At 51.6% G+C, this 19667-nt stretch overlaps 8 protein-coding genes across 8 annotated transcripts; 2 read left to right on the top strand and 6 right to left on the bottom strand.

The window, feature by feature from the left end:
* Positions 1 to 191: 191 nt before the first annotated feature.
* Positions 192 to 2908, bottom strand: BO94DRAFT_535282 (uncharacterized protein). Its single transcript, XM_025611747.1, has 2 exons — positions 2111 to 2908; positions 192 to 2042 (listed from the first exon to the last, which is right to left on the bottom strand). The coding sequence occupies exons 1-2, from the start codon at positions 2443 to 2445 to the stop codon at positions 683 to 685; spliced, it is 1695 nt and encodes a 564-aa protein (XP_025467389.1). The 5' UTR covers positions 2446 to 2908; the 3' UTR covers positions 192 to 682.
* A 985-nt stretch (positions 2909 to 3893) lies between these two features.
* On the top strand, positions 3894 to 6518 carry BO94DRAFT_492523 (uncharacterized protein). The gene is made up of 3 exons (XM_025609182.1): positions 3894 to 5509; positions 5566 to 5852; positions 5915 to 6518. The coding sequence occupies exons 1-3, from the start codon at positions 4262 to 4264 to the stop codon at positions 6354 to 6356; spliced, it is 1977 nt and encodes a 658-aa protein (XP_025467388.1). The 5' UTR covers positions 3894 to 4261; the 3' UTR covers positions 6357 to 6518.
* An 82-nt stretch (positions 6519 to 6600) lies between these two features.
* On the bottom strand, positions 6601 to 7793 carry BO94DRAFT_566041 (chitin deacetylase; the record flags this gene model as incomplete). The annotated part of the gene is made up of 3 exons (XM_025614536.1): positions 7153 to 7793; positions 6729 to 7093; positions 6601 to 6647 (listed from the first exon to the last, which is right to left on the bottom strand). The coding sequence occupies exons 1-3, from the start codon at positions 7464 to 7466 to the stop codon at positions 6601 to 6603; spliced, it is 726 nt and encodes a 241-aa protein (XP_025467387.1). The 5' UTR covers positions 7467 to 7793.
* Positions 7794 to 8008: 215 nt separating this feature from the next.
* BO94DRAFT_535280 (nitroreductase family protein) lies at positions 8009 to 9295 on the bottom strand. Its single transcript, XM_025611746.1, has 3 exons — positions 8660 to 9295; positions 8478 to 8592; positions 8009 to 8426 (listed from the first exon to the last, which is right to left on the bottom strand). The coding sequence occupies exons 1-3, from the start codon at positions 9095 to 9097 to the stop codon at positions 8221 to 8223; spliced, it is 759 nt and encodes a 252-aa protein (XP_025467386.1). The 5' UTR covers positions 9098 to 9295; the 3' UTR covers positions 8009 to 8220.
* A 711-nt stretch (positions 9296 to 10006) lies between these two features.
* BO94DRAFT_546406 (inositol-pentakisphosphate 2-kinase) lies at positions 10007 to 11117 on the bottom strand (the record flags this gene model as incomplete). The annotated part of the gene is made up of 2 exons (XM_025613294.1): positions 10007 to 10210; positions 10263 to 11117. 2 exons carry the CDS (start codon positions 11115 to 11117, stop codon positions 10007 to 10009), a joined length of 1059 nt encoding a protein of 352 aa, XP_025467385.1.
* A 2245-nt stretch (positions 11118 to 13362) lies between these two features.
* Positions 13363 to 14651, top strand: BO94DRAFT_68962 (thiamine-binding protein). Its single transcript, XM_025617602.1, has 4 exons — positions 13363 to 13537; positions 13812 to 13917; positions 14021 to 14123; positions 14231 to 14651. The coding sequence occupies exons 1-4, from the start codon at positions 13472 to 13474 to the stop codon at positions 14295 to 14297; spliced, it is 342 nt and encodes a 113-aa protein (XP_025467384.1). The 5' UTR covers positions 13363 to 13471; the 3' UTR covers positions 14298 to 14651.
* BO94DRAFT_516930 (uncharacterized protein) lies at positions 14296 to 16297 on the bottom strand. Its single transcript, XM_025609974.1, has 3 exons — positions 15663 to 16297; positions 15437 to 15612; positions 14296 to 15371 (listed from the first exon to the last, which is right to left on the bottom strand). The coding sequence occupies exons 1-3, from the start codon at positions 15848 to 15850 to the stop codon at positions 14608 to 14610; spliced, it is 1128 nt and encodes a 375-aa protein (XP_025467383.1). The 5' UTR covers positions 15851 to 16297; the 3' UTR covers positions 14296 to 14607.
* A 216-nt stretch (positions 16298 to 16513) lies between these two features.
* Positions 16514 to 19267, bottom strand: BO94DRAFT_535274 (uncharacterized protein). The gene has a single exon (XM_025611745.1). It carries the CDS (start codon positions 19120 to 19122, stop codon positions 16594 to 16596), a length of 2529 nt encoding a protein of 842 aa, XP_025467382.1. The 5' UTR covers positions 19123 to 19267; the 3' UTR covers positions 16514 to 16593.
* Positions 19268 to 19667: the final 400 nt, after the last annotated feature.

Below are 19667 nucleotides of genomic sequence, written 5' to 3'. Positions count from 1 at the left end.
AAAGAGGGAAGCGAACGGGCGTCAGTTAGTTAAATGGTTGACGTTCGTCGCAAACCGATCCGAGCCACGGTGGAGCCGACCGCCTGCCATCTCCCCCCAAAGATAAGGGCTCGCCGCCCAGATCGTGGGGATTGCTTTCTTATGACTGATCGCATTACTACGGAGTACAGGGTGGAGGATTGGGATATCAATTGCATCACAATATACAGTCAGTAGCATTGCTCGAACCTCTACGGCAATTCAACAAGGCAACCCAGACGTGCCACCCATTCTTTTACTCCTCCCCCGATTGCGTGCTTCCAGTCCAAATCCCAGGGAAAAATAGACAAATGATAAAGAAAGAGAGAACAAAGGAGAGTAGAGTAGAAACACAATGAATGATAGTCAGCGAGCGAAGTGGTATCCCTCAGAAGCAGGTCGCTCGCACAGTACAAACACAAAATACACGCCGATTCTTTTAGGGTACAGTCCAATCAATGTACAAAATTCTAAAGCCCGCTTGAAAAACAATGAAAAGCACAGTAAAAAGATAGCCAGAATTAAAAATGCAAGGTCATATCGGTCATGAACTGCTCCAGGCTGGCTGGAGCTGGGAGGATTGCACTGAAAACAGCTGCATGGCCTCTGAGAAAAGAATGGGTGAAGATAAAAGAGTACAAAGACGCCCCCGGCGCCGTTGCAGTCATTGACCATATGCTGGAGGGGCATCATCATGGCTGAGCCGATCCCAAAACGAGCTGCAGGGATTACCAGAGGTCAATTTCTCATCCCGCATGCGACGTGCGATTTCTCCTGCCAGCCTCTCAACCAGCGCTTGGTCAACGATGCTTGATGTCGGCTTCGCGTCGGTAAATGGCAGTGCCTTCGAAGGGAGCTGGCGCGAAGCCCCGGCCTCTTGCTTCTCGTTCTCACGCTGAGCAGCCATGTAGGGGTGTACAGCAACGCGAGGAGTAGCATCAGTCTCAGCTGCCGGATGACGAACCGGCTGGGATGTGGACGGCTCCCCGGCCTCACGCAACATCTCGGTTGCGATATCACGGCGGGGCATCGGCCTGGAAATGCTCATACGGTGTCGCTCGGGGATCGTTGGAAGGTGAAGTTCACTGTCTGGTGACAACGGAGGTGTAACTGGGTCATCGGTCTGTTCGCTCACCACCGGCAGGGGAGCCGAGCAGACGGATGGCGCACTGGTAGTTTCTGTAAAAGTGCTTTCACCGCTCACACTTGCGGCATCTTCGGTAGTCTTGGGACGACGCAGATCCACCACGCGCTTCTTCCGCCTCCTTGCATTGGACTTTGAGTGACGACCGGCCCCCAAGTTTAGCCCATAGCTGCTGAAAGTGTGTGTGTTTGCTGACGACCGACTATGTGTGGACACCATACTGGCGGTATCATGGAAGGAGGACATACCGCCAATCTGGGAGTGGGTCCGAGAAAGGGCGGGGCTCAAAGGAGACGTTATGCCTCCAGAGACGTCGCCCGCATCCGAAGGCGAAGTCCATGCGCGATAAACCACCTCTTGAATAGATGGAGTGAACAGTGATAGCGTTCTCTGAGAATCTGTGAGGGCGGCCAATCGTAATAGGTTCTTTTGAGAAAACAGAGAGTGCGTCTCGACTGAGGAATCCAATGAAAGCGATGCGATCTCCGACTCATCCAAAGCGTTACCCAAAGCATCCACGGGGTCCTGAGGAGGACTGGCCAAGGGATCCTGGCCAGGGCCTTCACCTGCGGTGTTGGTGGCCTGGTTCGCCATTTCCTCTCCAGCCCGGTATTCTGGGACCCACAATCGAAGAGATAGACGGTGGATAATGGCGGGGAGCTCGTCCATGAACAGAACCCGAAGTTGACCTTCTATTTCTCTCTGCAAGAAGTCGCGCACAAATGGGATCGAGTCGAATGTTGACGAGACCTTGAGCGACTCGAGGGGATCATTTCGGAAGACGACTGTGATGCCTTTTTGTTTCGAGAACACCAATATAACGAAACCTGACAGCTTGAAGTCGGATAATGTGATTTGAAGGGGGATAGTGAGAGGAGTTCTGCATTTGGGAGCGAACAAGTCAGCAAGGATGCGCCTAGTTTGCGTTCCGGATGATCCAACACATACGCTGCAGCGACAGGCAAGGGAGTCGCAAAAGACGGTCTGGTGAGGAGGTAGGTATTGAGCGGATTGGCTTGGACTCGGGTCTTCAGGGTCAGAAAGGCGTCGCCAGTGTAGGACATCTTGAAGATGCCTCGAAAGCGATCCTCGGCCAGGTCTCCGATTTCCAAGATCTCCAGCTCGGGCGGGATGGAGCCTAGATTGAGTTCGGTGACAATGATATCATCCACAATAATGGGCGGTTTTGGTGATTTATTGAGAGCGGCGGTTAACAGCTCCTGGGCGCGAGTATAAAAACTCGCGTCCGCCATCAACGGCGACCAGTTGAAGTTGAACGCCATCGCAGGTCATTGAGATGATGGGGTGATCTATTTCGATGGAGGCGACGACATGGAGGAAAATGTAGGAAAGTCGACGACGACGGCGGCAGAAAATATAGGAAATCAGTTGGGGAAGACGGCAGTGAGGAGGTGGTGGAGGTGTAAAGGAAGAGAGGGGTGGCCGAGGAAGGGTTGATGCGCCGATAAGCCGGAATGAAGGGAAAAGATGAAAAGGGCGGCGGATGGAAAGAAAAAAGAAGGCGAGGAATCCCGAGGGCCCGGCCAGTTAGTGGTTACGGGTTAGTGGTGTTGCGCTCGCGTGATCTACGCGACAGCCCCAGCAGAGTTGGGTATTCTTTTGGTCCTGTCATTTTGATCGCATGGTTCCTTATTCTAAAGTATATCCCATGATTATCTATGGATTCATTCGAGTCTAGAATCCTGATCTATGCGCCTCCAGAACGCTGGAAAGGCACGGTTGATGAGGGTCTTGCCGTGCGATTCTTTGTGAGGCTGGCAATGAAAAAAGTTCTAAAGAGGAAGGCATAACGTCACCGCACAATGCCGGTAATGCACTAGTAAGCAAGCCGCTGCACCGGCAAAATTACAATAGCAGCACACCTTCCTCAGTTGCTCTGCTCTCTCAATTCCCTCCAACTTCCGATCTCCTCCGACTAAGGAGCCTGTCGTCGACTCGTCGGACTCATCGCGCGTCATGAGGGCATGATCGTCATGCTCCCAGGCCGATGGGTCCATGTCATCCATCCGCCTACCCGTCGCGGTGCATCATCCCCTTTCCCTCCCTCCAGCACTCCGTACAATTCTTCCCGTCCTGACTGGATCCTCGCAATCTTGCTGACAGGCCCGTGCTGGGCTGCCGGGCCAGAAGCAGTGGAATTCTATCCGGTCCACCCGTCCCTCGAAACTCCATAATCTATTTACGGAGTACGGGGTACTTCTCCGGAGTCGATGATTCTCCTATTTTTTATGAACGGGATAACGGAGTAGAAACTAGTAGTATGCATGTCAATAATTTGCCCAGTCCATCAGGGGTGCGGCAGTCTTGGACTGCTTTGAGAGGGAGTCATCGCGCTAGAGGTCCCAATGCGGCAGGTGAATGCCCCTCGAAGTCTTTTGCAAAGCAAACCACGGAAAGACTCCGACACACACGAGCTTGCCGAGGCGCTTTCAACCTGACCATTTCAGCACGGAACCTGGAGGATCGCCTATACTCCGTATTGTGTATAGTTGTACTATTACCCCTCCATCACATGGTTTGTAAAAGTCTACGGCCAACCTCAAGTCAGGAAGCCAATGGCTGCAGCTCCATCAGATGTATACCTTTTAAGGTTTCGTGACGCCAACCAAGAGCTTGGTACCATAAAACCTGCCTCAACTTGAGCTACCAAAATACAGCATCCGAGTTCGGAGTAGAGAAGCGACATCCATGACACTTCTCAGTTCATGCCGGAAAGAATACCATAAAAGTCTTTCAGAATGCCAATAAAGGTTAATAACCTTCATTACTGAACCGTCCATACATAGTATTAGATTGCCTCACATTCCTCGATTCAAACTCCTTTTCTCTGAGGGGTATCGAAATGGCATTGACTATGGACTTACATAAGCCGCTCTTACCCCAGCAACCAATCCGCTATTCCGCATCAGGAAAGGCATCAATAGTCCGGTAAGCATCAGTGGCCTCCGCGGAATCTCGCCGTAGCTTCTGTACTTGTTAATCTCGACCACATTCTTCAACATACGCGGGCGCTAGGCTCCTTGAGCCTCTGGAACCAGTTCTATCGGACAGACTCGACTCTCACGACATTCCGCCATCATGCTATCCCCATCCTCGCCTGTCGTCGCGGCCGGCAACACAACCCCTGGAAGATGGACCTCGAGACCGGCGACCAGAACACGCACTGGCACACAAAGAAAGGTGTACGGAAAGCGGAAAGCGGATGCCCCTAGAGCAGTCTTTGAGCAGCGAAGTCCGGCTAAGGCTCTGGAAAAGGAAGAGAAAAAGATGGACCAAGAGGCTGTGGATGGCCTAAGGGAGAAGTTGGCTGAGGTTACGATAGAGGAGAAACATGTTGCTCAGGAGCCAGAAGACCACGAATGCCAAGAGATAAGGAAGGAAGCGAAAGAGATAATTGAAGAGGAGGCTATCAAAATAGACGAATCTGAGCATGAAGAACCTGCGCCAGAAGCGATACATACCCCGGACATCGAACCGCAAGACGAGCAGACCCCGGCCGAGGAATTATCTTCAGAGACTATCCACGATGAAGAGGCAAAATACGAGACAATGGTCGAGGTGAGAATCAGCCAAAAGGTATCTGTCGACAGACCCCGGAGACGAAAACAAGCTCCCGAAGTCACCACAGAAGACGGTCGACGGTCAGCAAGGAAGGACAAGCCAGCACCCCGACTATCGTCCGGATGCATAACGGATGAGAAAACAAATTCCTACGTTCGGTCAATTCTTAATGAAGCACTGTCGCCGGTTGCTGCGCAGAGCGTCCAGAAGTTCGGGTCATGGGCCGCCCGTGCGGGTAACTTGCTAGAGGTGGTGAAGATCGCAGAGGGTTCCTACGGAGAGGTCTATAAACTACGTCTACGCGAAGAGTTGTGCAAGAAGGAGATGTCTAAATCCAAGCTCGCGCGCTTAAAGGCCTACGGTGACGGCGTGTTCAAGGTCGTCCCTCTGCGCGCCCAGAGCGGCCCGGGTTCGAAGAAGTTTACGAGCATCGAGGAAATCGTGTCGGAGGTGAAGATGCTCAAGTACCTGGATCCAATTCCCGGGTTTGCTCGCTTTCGGGAAATCCACGTTGTCCAGGGACGGTTCCCCGAATCTTTTCAGAAGGCATGGGACCACTACAAGAAGACCAAGGACGACTGCCTGAACCCGAACCCGTCCAGCAAACGAGCGTACCCTGACACGCAACTCTGGGCTATCATTGAAATGGACGATGCTGGCTGCGAGCTGGAGAAGTTCTCCTGGTCATCAATATTCCAGATTTATGACATCTTCTGGGGAGTCGCGATGGCGCTTGCTCGTGCCGAAGAGTATGCATTGTTCGAGGTACGAAGCACTCATTAACTCCCAACCAAGATCTTATTATCCTAACATCCCTCTAGCACCGAGATCTTCATCTCGGCAATGTTTGTATACGAAGCACCCGTCCCGAAGGCCACATGGATCCGCCCACCGACCACGAAATCATAAGCCAGTCATTCACCAGCGGTTTCGGACTCAGCACGTTGGAAACCACCATCATCGACTACTCTCTTTCCCGCGCAGAGCTACGTATTAGCGAGGAAACCGAGCTTGTCGAAGTCGCCTCCTCAGACCTCGACAAGAAACAAATCTTCGATGCCATCGGTCGAGATGAGGACGAGATCATGCTACGAAACACCTATAGGCAGTACGTACCCCATCCTCTCCCCACCAAATATCTCCCCAAACTAACACCGCAACCCAAACCAGCATGCGCGCCCAACTCTACCACGGCGATCCTCTCCAGACCGAAAAATCCCCCGACATCCCGGGCGTCTGGGCCGAATACGCCCCACGAACCAACCTCGTCTGGCTTATCTTCCTTTTGAAATCCCTCTTGAAGAACAGGAAGAGTGAGCCATCAACGTCAATGTCAACACCCACAGCGAGCCCCAGGCAACCTCTTGCGCCGTGCTCACCCAATAAGGCCGTCGCGAAGCAAACAGGAAAGAAGCAAGAATATACGAAGCCGAGAGTTACAGCTGCAACTCAGGAATATATTTCTCAGTTGAAGAAGACTTTGGAAGATAGATTGGATGCTGTTTTGGAGCTGCTGGATCTAGAGAATGGGCATGAGGATATGTGCTGTGCGGCGGATTTGGTAGCATATGCGATTGATACGCAGTGGTTGGGAGAGGAAGATTTCTTTTAATGGTGTTGATACTGGTATTGGTTTATGGTGTGCTGCATTGCGAGGTGTTGGGGATTGTTTTTTGCATTGGCTTAGTTCAACATGACCAGGGTGTTTTGGAGGGTGCTTATATATTTATACCTAATTGCAGCTTTTACTGACTACTACTTAGTGCTACACCTGGTTTACCCACAATTACTACTCATCCAGGACTTCTACTCGCACACAAAACACATATCATTCTATAAGCCAAGAACACCTTCCTCTAACGATACCAAACAGTATCGCCCAAGCAATCTGCCACAGTCGTGACTAAACCCATCAATTAGCATCCACCACAACCATCCACCACAACCACTCAAAGAACAAAAAGAAAGAAGAAGAAAAACTCACCATACAACCCCCTCCTCGCAACCTCCTCCAACATGGCCCTCGTCAACGTAAAGACCGTCTGAGCATGCGTATCATGCGCCAACACAATCGACCCACCCGCATCCACCCCGGCCAAAAACCTCCTCACACTTTCATATATCAACCACGGATCATTATTCTCAAAGTCCTTGGTATCCACACTCGCTCCGACAACATTATACCCTAGTTCAGCCATCACGGCCAATACCCTCCCGTCGACGGCCAAGAACGGTGGGCGCATGTAGGTCGGAACCACCCCGATGATGTTCCGGAACAGGGACTCCAGCGCTCCCATTTCGTTTACGATGGAGGCGTAGTCGAGGGAGGGGAGGTGCGTGTGGCCGTACCTATATTGATGAGGAGACTTGGTCGAGGGAGAGGGGAATTGGGGAAAGGTAAGACTTACGTGTGCGAGGCAATTTGGTGTCCTTCGTTGAAGATGCGTTGCAGGACGTCGGTGTATTCGGTGAGTCGGTAGCCGTTTAAGAAGAAGGTGGATCTGGCGCCGTATTCGCTGAGGAGGTCGAGGAGGGCCGGGGTGTAGGTGTAGGGCCCGTCGTCGAAGGTTAGGGCGATGGTTCCTGGGACGGCGCAGTGGGTGATGACTGTGGCGTAGGGGGTGGGGGGGTAGGGGTCTGTTTGGTTGTGTGGGTGGCTGTGGGATGGTTGGAGGAGGGTAATGATGGTTAGAAGGAGGAAGTTGAGGGTGATTAGGAGCATCGTGGTGGGATTTATATAGGGTATAAGAATAGAATCGTTGGAGATAATGATAGGGGATGAGGGTCATAGGGTCAGGAGAGAGGAGAGATAGGGAGTTGGTCAATTGAGGGAGTGAAGCATCTTCTTGTTAGGGGTCTGATGTTCATTGCTCGACCGGCGAGCAGTATTTGGAAGGAAGTAGATGCGATGCTTGAAGGAGGGAAGGCCCCCGGGGCAGCTTAGATGGGAAGGTGTGTAGCATCGTGCTTGGGTGGTGTTTTGGCTGTATGGTAGGATATTTTGATGTGCTAGGATTCACTTTTAGGTGGTTTACCCTGGGAATGAGCTTATATAGGTATTTACCTCCATGAACCGAGAGGATTGATCGAGGAGGGCGATATAGAGATGTAAATAATGGAGTAGATGGAGCTCCGACAATCCCCCACTGACGTCATGTGCGCCGTCCCCTCAACTCGGAATCCCATTCGGTCCTCAAGATTCTCCTAGACACCATTTGGCCATATGCTACGAGAGTCATTCTAGGACGGAGAAAGTCCTGATATATGAAGCTAAGCATCTTCTCTGCCGACTCCTTCAGTTTATGAGACGATGGCTCTCCAGATAGGCCAATCTGATGCGCCAAAGACGATGATAGCCTTGGGTAGATACAACATGTACTCTGCAATAATCCAAGGAGTCTAATTGATGCTGCGCTAACTCGAAAATCTCACAATCTAGTATACCAGACCCGAGACGAAGTCTATAACTATACCACTCACAACTTCCCATAGATCTTCACGCGCTCCTCCACCGGCTTCTTCGGCTTCTCCTGCCCCTCTGCCTCAGGGCTACCAAACACCAGCTGAGAAATAAGTCTCCACTCGGTAGGAACATCCCACTGCTTAGCGACGGCGGAATCGATAAGCGGGTTATAATGCTGCAGGTTGGCACCGAAGCCTAGGGACTCAAGACCGATCCAGACTATCCTCGTCAGCACCACAATCCAGGAAAAACAACGGACAGAATACATACGGAAGTACTGATGCATAGCATTGGTATGCTCAGCCCAAGGTCCAAACTGGTCCTTGAAACTCGGGAACTTCTCCTGGTAAGGCTTGATGTGCGCGGGGTCTTCATAGAAGAGGATCTAATCAATTCGCTTCAATCAGCACAATCCGCACCCACCCTAGAATCAACGCAATCCAAGCACCCACCGTTCCAAGCCCATCCTTAAACCCCTGAATCTTCGGCTGAGTCTGACCCTTCCACGTCTCCTCCGACAGGGTCCCATTCTTCACCAGGCCCTGGAAGCAATCCATAGCGATATCCCAAAGCCGCTCATGCTCCTTATGCAACAGCACAACCAACCGAGTCGACTGGGTATTGAACGCGCTAGGAACATTCAAAATAGCCTGATTGACAAGCTCCTCGATCTTGTCATCCGACACCGGACTCTCCCTCCCCAACTTATAGATCGAATGACGACCTTTCGCCAAATCAACAAGCGCACCAGAACTAGGCATCTTAGAAGGCATCTTGACAGCGACCGTTGAAGAAAACGGTCTCGCAGCTCCAAAAACAGACGTGAGGGGAGGCGTAGTGCGTAAGCCACGGAAAGCCGACACAGACCGACGGAGCGCAGCAGTAGCCATGGTATTTGTATTCGTAGTGGGAACACTGACACTCACACGAACAGATACCACCTCGGAGTAGATAAGAAAAGCAAGACCCGCTAAACAAAAGCCCACAACCCCAAGAAGATGTATCCTCATTAGCAATGCTCACCTCACCTATCTCGACGGGGCGCGCGCGGAATTACGGAACAAACAAACAAAAGCTTAATAATTGCGGTGTTTTGCCTTGCTCTGTATCCAAAGAAATCCAGAAAGAGAACCTTGAGGGTAAAGAATTCCTCCGAAAGAGATGGAGCTGATGTCAATTATTGTGGATTATCTGGCCAGACCTGGCCATGCTTACGGCGTGCTGCCTACCTATCTATCTGTCTATCGATCGATCGCGGTCGGTGAATTCGGCTATTCTGGTCGGGGGTCGGATTTAAGGGACGGGCGGATTGGTGAGATGACGTCATGGGGCTGTGGAGAATAGTATGGAGTAGGTAGGTAGAAATTGATACTTGATGGAAGTGTGATGTGATGTGTATACATTAATCAATAGAGCTATAAATAGTGGAAAAGAGAAATTCCTAATGTACAGCAAACATGTAGGTAGGTAAACAGCAAGCAAACCCAATGCCATGACCGAAACCGAAATGCATCAAACTCGTAGCCAGACGTATCGCGAGAGGTTCCCACCCAGGTTGATATGCGATAGAATGGAAATATGAAAGGAGATGGGAAAGAAAAATAGGTACGCTGATATTAAGGTCTCGAGAAGTGACCGAAAAGAAAATAGGTGAAGGGAAGGGCCGTCTATCATTACCGGGAGACCTTCATAACCGGCCTCCCGGGATGAATTGAACAGGGTGCTGTAGTCCCCGATTTGGTGCTACTGCTATTGCAGCTGCATGAAGTAGATGGGAGTTGGAGACGACATTATGGGGCTTATATGGACGATTGTGAATGTATCCGTGGGCTCTGCTGAGCGCACTCGCTCTCCGATACATTACTCTTGGCCCCTGCGTACCAGTCTTCCACGATCAACTGGTGCTCCAGGTCAAGCCAATACTGGGCTTTCCCTCCCGCCCCGGTCTTGAGATCCAAATCGCCCAGTCGGATCTCCACACGTCCGGAATCGTCGCGTGGCATCTATGATGGGGTTAGCGGACACGTGGCGTAGGTATAATAGCTGTAAACATACCCTTATGAACATGGTGCAGTCTCGCAGAGTCATCGCAAGCGACTTCTCTCGAGAGGTTGGGGGTGGACCATAGAGCCCCACATCTTGTAAGGTTTTCTGATGTGTCAAGAGCCGCTGCAGCGTACTATTGCGATAGAGTACCTTTGCCAGCCGTGCCTGGTCTTTGCACCCTTTCACAAATTGGGCCGCACGGAGAACATTGTCGAACCTGTCAGATACCAAGTCCAGCGGGCAGAAGGATTCCTCTCCTGCCACTCCTTTTCTGCGCGCTTTTTGAGTTTTCATGTCGCGGAGTGCGCAGGTTCGGCATCTGCGAGAGTTAGGTGGTGCGGATGGAGATTGAAGCAGCCATTTGGGCTTTAACTCGGAAAGCGTTGTCCCAGGACTGCTAAATGCGGTCATATCTGTTATGAGTAAGCCGAACGGCTCGACCGTGGAGAGATACACTCCTTGGCGTCGTTTTGGACGCTGGCCCTTTCGCTCTGCTGCCTGTAGCTGCTCGTTGCAAGAATGCACAAGCCCTTTTGGGAGATACACAAGCTCCTGGTCAACTAGCTCTTCTGGTCTGAAAAGAGGACGTATACATCGATCGAAATTGCGTGCAATTTCTTGGTATGAGATCCCCGCGCTCGTGTCTTTTCGAAGCCGGAGCAATTTGCCTTGGAATCTGGCTGGGACATGGATCGTATCCATCGCACTGGATAGTGAGCTGGAAACAGCCGTTGAGAGGTCATTCTTCTGACCAACGTTCATTTCCGCTGGAGAAAGAATTCGGTAGATAACATTGGCACCGCCTTCAGCGAGATAGACGAGCCGGGCTCCTACTGGGAGCTCTAATAAATTGGGCTTGGTCATTTGTCGGGTTGGGAAAGAACGAGCGATGATGGTTATCAGGCGAAAGGAAAACCATGACAGACTCCAAGCTAGACGCTTCCAAAATGCCTACAGCCCCGGTTAATATAGCAGCAAACGACCCAGCTCGGTGGTATTCGCTGCAACGTGATGTATATGGTCACGTGGGCTGGATTTAGTCCCGCAGGGCAAAAGTCCGAAGGCGCAGCAAGCAAGAACCCAGTTGCAGTTGAATAAGTAACGTGCAGGTTTCCATGTACGTAGATGCAATTCACTTAAAATGGACACTGGGCCTTCCAGGGGAATGGATAAGCGTCCAGCACAGCAATCCCGAACGTGGAGAGATGGGAATAGCTGTTTTAAAATACTAGTCCCGCCAGTCAACGATTTTCTTTCTCCTGGATTCCTTTCAAACGTTCACACTTCTTGCCGGTACGGAGCCGCGTTACAGTCGGCCAATTGGCTCGCGGCAGATGGAGAATAGACTGCCTGAACAAATGAGACACGCTGTCCGCTGTGCTCAGGTGATCGATTCTTGGAAATAAGGCCTATTCTATCACCCGCACGGCAAGTGATGAGCTCAGGGATTTTGGAGGAAAATCCCCCAACCCGATTGCGTCTAGTGGAGGTGTCGCTAGATCTGGGAGGCGAGCCTTGTGCAGGGATTAGGTCGTCGCAGCCCCGTGGCGCTTGGCCGTGCGAGTCTTAGGCGGTTTCCATGCCAATCATATCACGGCAGCCAGATTTATCTTGAAATGCCTGGATATCGTTGCCAACCCGCGCATCTGACGCTTCATGCGACACGAGCAGCCAGCCAATACTCGAGGCAGATGATAAGAAGAACTTCGTAAATGGCGAAAGTAAGAAAGACGACTGAAGGCCTTGCAAGGTCCAGGTGAGCGCTGAAACGCAGGGCGTCGGGCACGCAGACGTCGGCAGAGCCGGGCCTTGAATGCTGCACTGCGACGAGAACAGGCGGTCAGAAACAGCCAGCCGAACAAGCACTGGCTGGGAGGTGAAGCGCGAGGAATAGATTTGTCGAACGTCACGGAATCTGCTAAATCATGCGAGCGATACTGTCGCAGTCGCTAGTGAACTATCGGGACGAACTAACGACGCGCAGTGGGAGATAAAACGGTCGGACCAGCAGGGCTGCGTCACTCGCGGCCGGATGGGTTGCGACGACGAAGAACGACCCGCCAGTGAAGAATGGGGGGAGATCGCGCGCTCGATCGGAGATGAGCGACAATCTGGTAAGTCAAGAAGCCAGTGAGGCTAGAAGAAGATTAACCACGAGACAAGACGAGGGTTGATAAATCTAGGTTGGGATAACTTGGTTCCAGAGGGGCGGACCGAAGAATCGCAGATGACAGACGACCCAAGCAAGGGTCCAGCTCGATTGCAGACTCTTTTTCCTCTTTTTCCCTCCTGCCTTCCCGTCTTACTCGGCCAAAGCCTCAAACGCCTCCTCTTTGCATGCTTGCAAGCCCGGCATTGTTGGCCATGTCCACTTGTTCGGTTCCATTTGCTGTTTTGTTCTTCCTATGAAGAGGGACAGTAGTAATCGAATTAAAATAAAGCAAGTGTAAAAAAAAGAGGGTTGTTCAGAAAAATCGGACAGGCGATTCGCTGGGTAGACTAGCATCTGCCCCAGGATCGTTAGATCCAGATCCATCATCCATCATCCCACCATAGGGGACAGTAGGTAATCATCAGTGAGTGGTATCGCCATCGGGCCAATTTTAGTAGGTCGGCCATGCTGTCGACGAGGAACCAAAATCCGGGGAAATGCACAAAAAAAGCAAATGGTTGAAGGAGCACTAAATCCCGTTGCTATGACCATGGCAAACTTGGTGCAGATGTGAAGACCTCACGAATCGATCGTCATTGATGTAGATCCACCGCAAGCCAGCGCGCGGGCGATACTTTGCATCCCAGTTTGCTGATGAGTTGTCCGCGGGAACGTACAGATCCTGGACGATGGAGTGCATGGCATTCTCTGCGCCTCAGAGAGAGGGTCGGATTAAATTCCACCATAGAGAAGAAGCCAGTGGACATTGCGATCATGACGAGGCAAATGCACCTCTCATGATTGCAATGCGGATAGACCAGAAAGGCAATCGGTGCTTGGATGAGTGAAATCGCGAATTGGACGGAGTACAAGTGACGGACGGCCCCTCCGCCGCTCACCGTTTGGGCCCCGCGTTGACGGACTGACTGACTGACCCCCAAGCTACCTACTGTCCTACCTCCCCCGTCAGTTGTTCAGTAATTTCCATGTAAAGGATTCTATCAGAATTCCGCAATCCGATCTCCGTCCTGTCAGCCAGCCAATTTACCAGTCACCACTAACCACCATGGCCGAGATATCTTCTTCCATCCCGACTCCCCCGCACTGCACCGCCGATTTCTGCTTGATCCCGGTAGGTTTCCTTTTTTTATCCCAAGTCTGTTTTCTGTCGCGGCCTGCCTTGCAGTACTTTGCATGCTGCCTGACTATCTCCGCATCTCTTACCTACCTATATTTATCGAATGCAATCAATCCCCGGCCTGCTTTGCCCGAACCGAGTGACGCGTTCATCGTCCTCAGCTTGCCTCCCATCATCCCACATGGGGTCACCCCACGAACCACCCAGATAACCCCCCCCCTCGTTCGAAACCACTAACTACGTACGCTACTGACCGACTCAATACTAGATCGGTACATCGTCCCCATCCGTGTCCGCCCAAATAGCCGATGTTCAGCGCCTTATCGAGAAATCCGGCCTGAAATACGTCATGCATTCGGCGGGGACTACTCTTGGTATGTAGTAGATACTTGATTGTCTTTCGGACGTTGCCTACTAGGTATATAGTCGTGGCTGACGGGGTCTCCTTGCCTTTTTTTTCGTTTCGGTGGATGATAGAGGGTCCTTGGGATAGAGTTCATCAAGTGATTGGTCAGGCGCATACGATCTTACACCAGCAGGGTGTTGTTAGAATCCAGTCGGATATTCGTGTTGGATCGAGGTATGTGGACTGATCCTCGTTTGTTGTATCGGGCTTTTGTTTTCCCTTCTGGTTCGTAGATGGTTGTGGGTTACACGGGCTAAGTGGTCATACTCGTGGTGTTATAGAACCGACAAGGAACAGTCGTTTGAGGATAAGGTGAATAAGGTGCGTGAGTTGTTGAAGAAGGATTGAGGGGTGAGAGACGTCAATGTATTATACTCCATTGGTTGAGAATGATCCAGCAATTGTACTTGCACATGCGATCGCTTATGGACATGGTAAAAATGGTCCTATCAGTTAGGTACACTATCCAAGTTGAGAGAATCATCCAAACGCCGCGCCCTTATACCCGATTTATAGCCAAAGAATGTCATGAGGCTCGTCCAAACTTCAAATCCAGCGCTGATCTGTGTAACTGCGGAAATGTTGAAATATACTAAATATGCTAGTAACCCCGGAAGGTAGAAAGAAAGGATGAAGAAAGAAGGCCGTAGCGTTCGGCTTAGATCGCGATCCCGCCACCTAGTAGACTTCCCCAATCCCCGCCGGCCCAGATCCACTCACCCGTGCTAGGGTTCGCCCCGTCTTTGGCTTTCTGGACAACTTCGACCAGGCCCTTGAAGACGTTGGAGTAAGTGGAGGCCGAGCTCGTTACGCTGATGGAAGTCAGGTTCTTCCGTCCGGTGGCGTTGGTAACATTGTTCAGACTATCAACGGTATCGATTGCAGGTCCCTTGTCGAAGAAGTCCACAAGGATGAAGGTCGGCTGACGGCCGTTGTACTCCTTCTTGCATTTGGTCGCCGTGTCGCCAAGGTTTCCTGTTCCTCCGGAGGGCGCATTGGTGGTGGAGATATAGCTGACGTTGGGGTACTCAATATCCAGGGTCTCCTGGTAGAGGAAATGGTTCATGAATGGTAGCCGATTGGAAGACAATGCGGCGGAAAGTTCGTTCTTGACGGTTGAGGGGCGATCGGGCTCGCAAGAGAAGTTGGATGAAGAGGTCACGTCGTAGGGGTTCTCCCAAATAAAGGTGAACTCATCCATCAGATATGGGGCAACTGTGTTGTTGGAAGCTTCCAAAGAGGCCACAAATGTCATCAACCGAGTACCGTCATCGATCAATTCTTGTAACGTTGGCCACGAGCTGGGCGCTGAAGTCTGCGAGGTAGGAGTATAGGTATAGTTGCCAACATTAGCGGTTTGGAACTGCGAGTGAAGGTCGGAGGCTGTCGCATCGTCTGAATTGACCAGCAGGATAGTCACAACTGAACTTGTGCAGGATATATTAGCTATGTTTTCCCAGAGTAAACGAAGCCTAACAAGAACGTACCATCATTTGGATTGGAGTCCAACCAGGTTTTGATATCCGAGAGCCATGTGCTTAACAGTCCTGCATCCAAGTACTCACAACTAGAGTGGCACAAGCGCCACTCTGAATTTGACTTATGGACTTGAGCCGTGACAAGACGGACACCAGCATCGAGCTGGAGGGTGGTATTGTAGTATCTGAGATGCTGTCAACAAACCGTGATTATTGATGTCCTAGTCCGACTCACTGGTCTCCAAAAGTAGAGTAATCAGTCGATGCGTCTCGTAGAAAAGGACTGTCATGTGCGCCCAGGTGAGTAATCTCTCCGTACGATTTAGAGCATAAGTCGGGGGAGTTGTTGCAGGCTGTTGTTCGCGGCCGCAGAGCCTTCGCCGCTGCGAAGGGAAGAAGTGCTAGAACGCCTAGTCCTAGCATGCTGACTGCGCGTTCTGTAGGGGATGGAGATCTTTCAGAAATTATATAGTGGTGGGGGACATGTAGGAAGTCCCAGCAACAAGCGACGCAGCCAGACGCGATCTCAAGGAGAGGGAGCTATTGGACCTATTGAATCAATGCTCGGTGACGGTAATGAGTTATGATTATTGCTTCAAAGAAAGAGGGATGAGGAAGAAAGAGCGAGCATCAGAGACTGTCAGCACTCTTCATTCGGATTATAGGATAATCAATAGACCCCACTCGTAAAAGCAATAAGAGAAATCAGAAGTGTGGACTACCAAGAGAAACTACCTACATGGCCGTGTGAACCACGGCAACAACCGCGCCATTGGCTTGGATCACCCTTTACGGGGTCCTCAGCGATGAGAAAGTTAAAGCTCAGTGGGCCAGTCCAGACAAGGCTCAGGGTGATGGAGTCTGGCCGCGTTGCCTGCCCACCTATTCTTAGGAACAAGGGTCGACATGGCCTCTCCTGTCTCGCTTTGTGCTGACGGGGACACGCCATGCCCGTGGCGAAGCCCACCCGTGTTTGGCCTGTTTGTTGCTGCCGCGTTGCCCCGGTCCCTTCACGGTTCACCTGAGAGCCCTTGGCGGGCGGCCTGAGTCTCAGGTATCCAGGCACCCAGACAGTGGAAGTAGATACTACTAGTATGGTATCATTACAGTCTATCGCTCTATTCTATGTGGTATATGGTACATGGCACATGGTATATGGTACATATTCACCGGCTGCTCACAAAGGCAGCTCCTCGCAGATTCTCTTCCCTCCAAACAGTACGCCGTGTCCTGCGCTGAGACATCCTCGAGCTGGGCGGATTCACCAGCCGGTAGAAATCCCTGGATTTCCGACCTTGGAACAAGGGTGGCTGTCCCCAGGCACGGTTAATATCTTTTAGGACTCGCTCAGCGCTGTAAGGATTCTCCTGTCGCAACATGCGGCTCATGTGACGACTGGAACGTCGGGGTCGTCCGAAAAGAACAGCAAGCCGGTGCCGGCAGGCTTGGCTGATCCATCTCATCCAAAGCTGCACACCGTTCTCTTCTAACTCGCGAAGAAGAATAAGACCGCGTACCCAAGGAACAAGTCTTTCTCCATCCACGCCAAAAGGGTTATAATCGTCTCGCTTGGAGGAAACGCGCATTCGGAACCCCCAATGGACGAGCGCCGCTTGCATCTGCTTGTTGAATATGGTCTCAAGCACGGAATTGCCATGTCTGTGGACTAGGGTGTCGTGAGCGGAATTTAATGTGGTTGATGGTGAGATGATCTCCAAAGGTTCGTTTATCGATCCCGAGTTAGGCGAAAAATGACGTGCGAGCCAGAGGCAACAGGTCCGCACCTCATCCCAACAGTGCATCATTCCGAGTCTCTTGATCATCTCAACCCAAACGTCAGGGGTCACAGACGCACCCAAAGGGACAACGCGTCGTAGTACACGGAAAAGGAATGTTACTTCCACAGCTTCAGAACGACCTTGTCCCTTAGTTGGAGCAACACCGGGTCTGCGGGGAATCAGGACGTATGTGATCATCAGGTCGATGCTCTCTTTGCTCAACCCTTTTTTGCGCAGGGCCATTTCGTCGACCAGCTTAAGAGCCAATGCCAACTCGCCGGCCGCAAGATGCTTTCTGAAATGGATGTTGAACAAGTCCGGCGCTTCTTCGGATACCTCATTCAGGACCGCCAGAGTCATATGATACGTACGCCAGTCCTGGCTCCTGTATGCAGATATAAGTATGGATTCCTGTATATGCGCATCCTCGAATACATCGGGATGCTCGTCGCAGCGGAGCAAATCGGACAGAACAATGTCCCGATTCTCCGAGGCGAGCTTGCGAAGGAGACGCGCAAAGACAGAGTTCCCCAGGGAGATGCCTGCTCGTTCGAGCTGCCGGAGCTTGCTCAACAAATCTTGACTCCCGCGGGCTCTAAGCGCCATTTCCCGCAAGGATTGTGGTCCAAGTGCCGGTACATTGAACATCTCCAGGCCAGAAAGTATTGTGTCGAAGTCAAGAGCCTCCGTGGCAAATATCCGTGCGCCAAATCCATCCTTAATGGGCCTCTCATCATGCGAGATTTTTTTTGGAGTCTCCGTCCGGGATTGGAGGTTGGTTTTTTCGTGTTCATTCAGTTTGCCAGGGAATCGTTGGCTGGCGTAGCTATAAAGCTCTTGGTAGAATTCCCATGGTCCGTACTCCTTCGTGCTCTCTAACAATGGCTCAAGGTCGACAAATGAGTGTGGATGGTCATCTTGCTGCGTGAGAAACCTGTGCATGGAAAGCATATCATCAACATGCCCACTGCGCATTAGCCTAGACATGATGGGGATGTAGATCTGGTGGCCCTGAGTCATGCGACAGATGCTGCGGAAGGCCCATAGGGTTGGTGACGTAGCCCGACGTCCAGACTTCATCAGAGCGGCGACCCTGCTTTGCTGCCTAATGGTGATTTCTGGTCGAAAGATATGTAGTATATCATCGGGGTGCGTCAGATGTGGATGCTGAAGTCTTCTGTGCCATTTAACAGCCTGCTGTGCCATGCCCCTGTCAATAAAACCACCAATCACCCTTTCGTATAACTTGTCCCAGCGTCTTCCTGTTGTGTTCCAAAGCGCCAGCGCATAATTAGCAACTTCATTCAACACGACATCACGCCGTAGACCAGCATCCACAAAGCTTTGCCAAAAGAAATCGGCCACTTCTCCATGCACAGGAAGTTGTACCCCACCAACTCGGGCCGTCATGCCCTCCCAGATATCCAACGTGCCTTTGTCCCCATAATGCCGTTGCCGGTAACGTAGTAATTCCTCCCAAAGTGCGAAATCGTTCCGATGCACTGGGTCGTCTATCAAACGGGATCCGATGTCATCTGTATGCCCAATGTCCGATTCGTACTCCAATCTCTCCGGCTGGAGGCCCAGACATCGCGAATCCGACGCAGTACCACTCCCATGTGGGTTGGCAGGGCCTCCACTTTCAGCTGCCGCCTGCTTGTGTGGCGAATGAATCTCGTAAACCCGGAAGCTGAACGGTCGCTTCGTCGATGCCAAAGAGGGTTCGTTGGCAGATGTGTGTTGCAATTCTGTAACAGGCACGCTTTTCGCCTGTTTGGCGGTCTTTGACAAGCAGCGAAGACATTTAGCTGCGCGTCCGACATCCAATTGCTCAACTCCAATGGGCATCGATATTAGGGAGTCGAGAACCGAGAGAGCTGACGGCCTCTTCAGTAGTCGAAGAAGAGCCGGGCGCATGAGGTTTAAGGGAAGGAGGGCGGAAGGAAGGCGGTAGTAGATCTGACCATCCTCGTCAATCGCGCTCTATAAGAAGACGTCCGTTGCACATGTGGACAAAGACAAATGGCGGTCTTCTTCTGCTCTGCACACCTTTTGTTGCCGCGGACTACTTCTTTTCTGGGAACGCCGGACTTCCACTGAAGTGCACTATACCCGCTACAGTTAAGAGCTTCTCAAAGCACGTGATAATTACTAAGCCTTGATTCCTAAAGGCGGAAGTGGGAGGATCGACACGTGACTTTCAAGGACCGTTCGGGTCCACACTTCACGACATCGACTGATCATTGTTGCTGCTAGCCTCTCGTCTGTCATTGTCCCTTTTACCCCCCTCGATAACTTCCTTCGTCGCTTTCGCGCACCGCCAAAATGTTCCGCACCGCTCCTCGTATGGCTGGGTATGTCACTGTTCCTCTTTCCTACCTGTTTCCACGCATGGCGCTTTGAGCGATGCCGGATGACGGCTTGCTGGCCAGCACCGTTTGCTGCTCAATTGAGCGGAATCT

This window comes from Aspergillus sclerotioniger, assembly GCF_003184525.1.
Source record: "Aspergillus sclerotioniger CBS 115572 chromosome Unknown BO94scaffold_14, whole genome shotgun sequence".
Classification (NCBI taxonomy): domain Eukaryota; kingdom Fungi; phylum Ascomycota; class Eurotiomycetes; order Eurotiales; family Aspergillaceae; genus Aspergillus; species Aspergillus sclerotioniger.
This window is presented reverse-complemented; position numbering and strand designations above follow the sequence as displayed.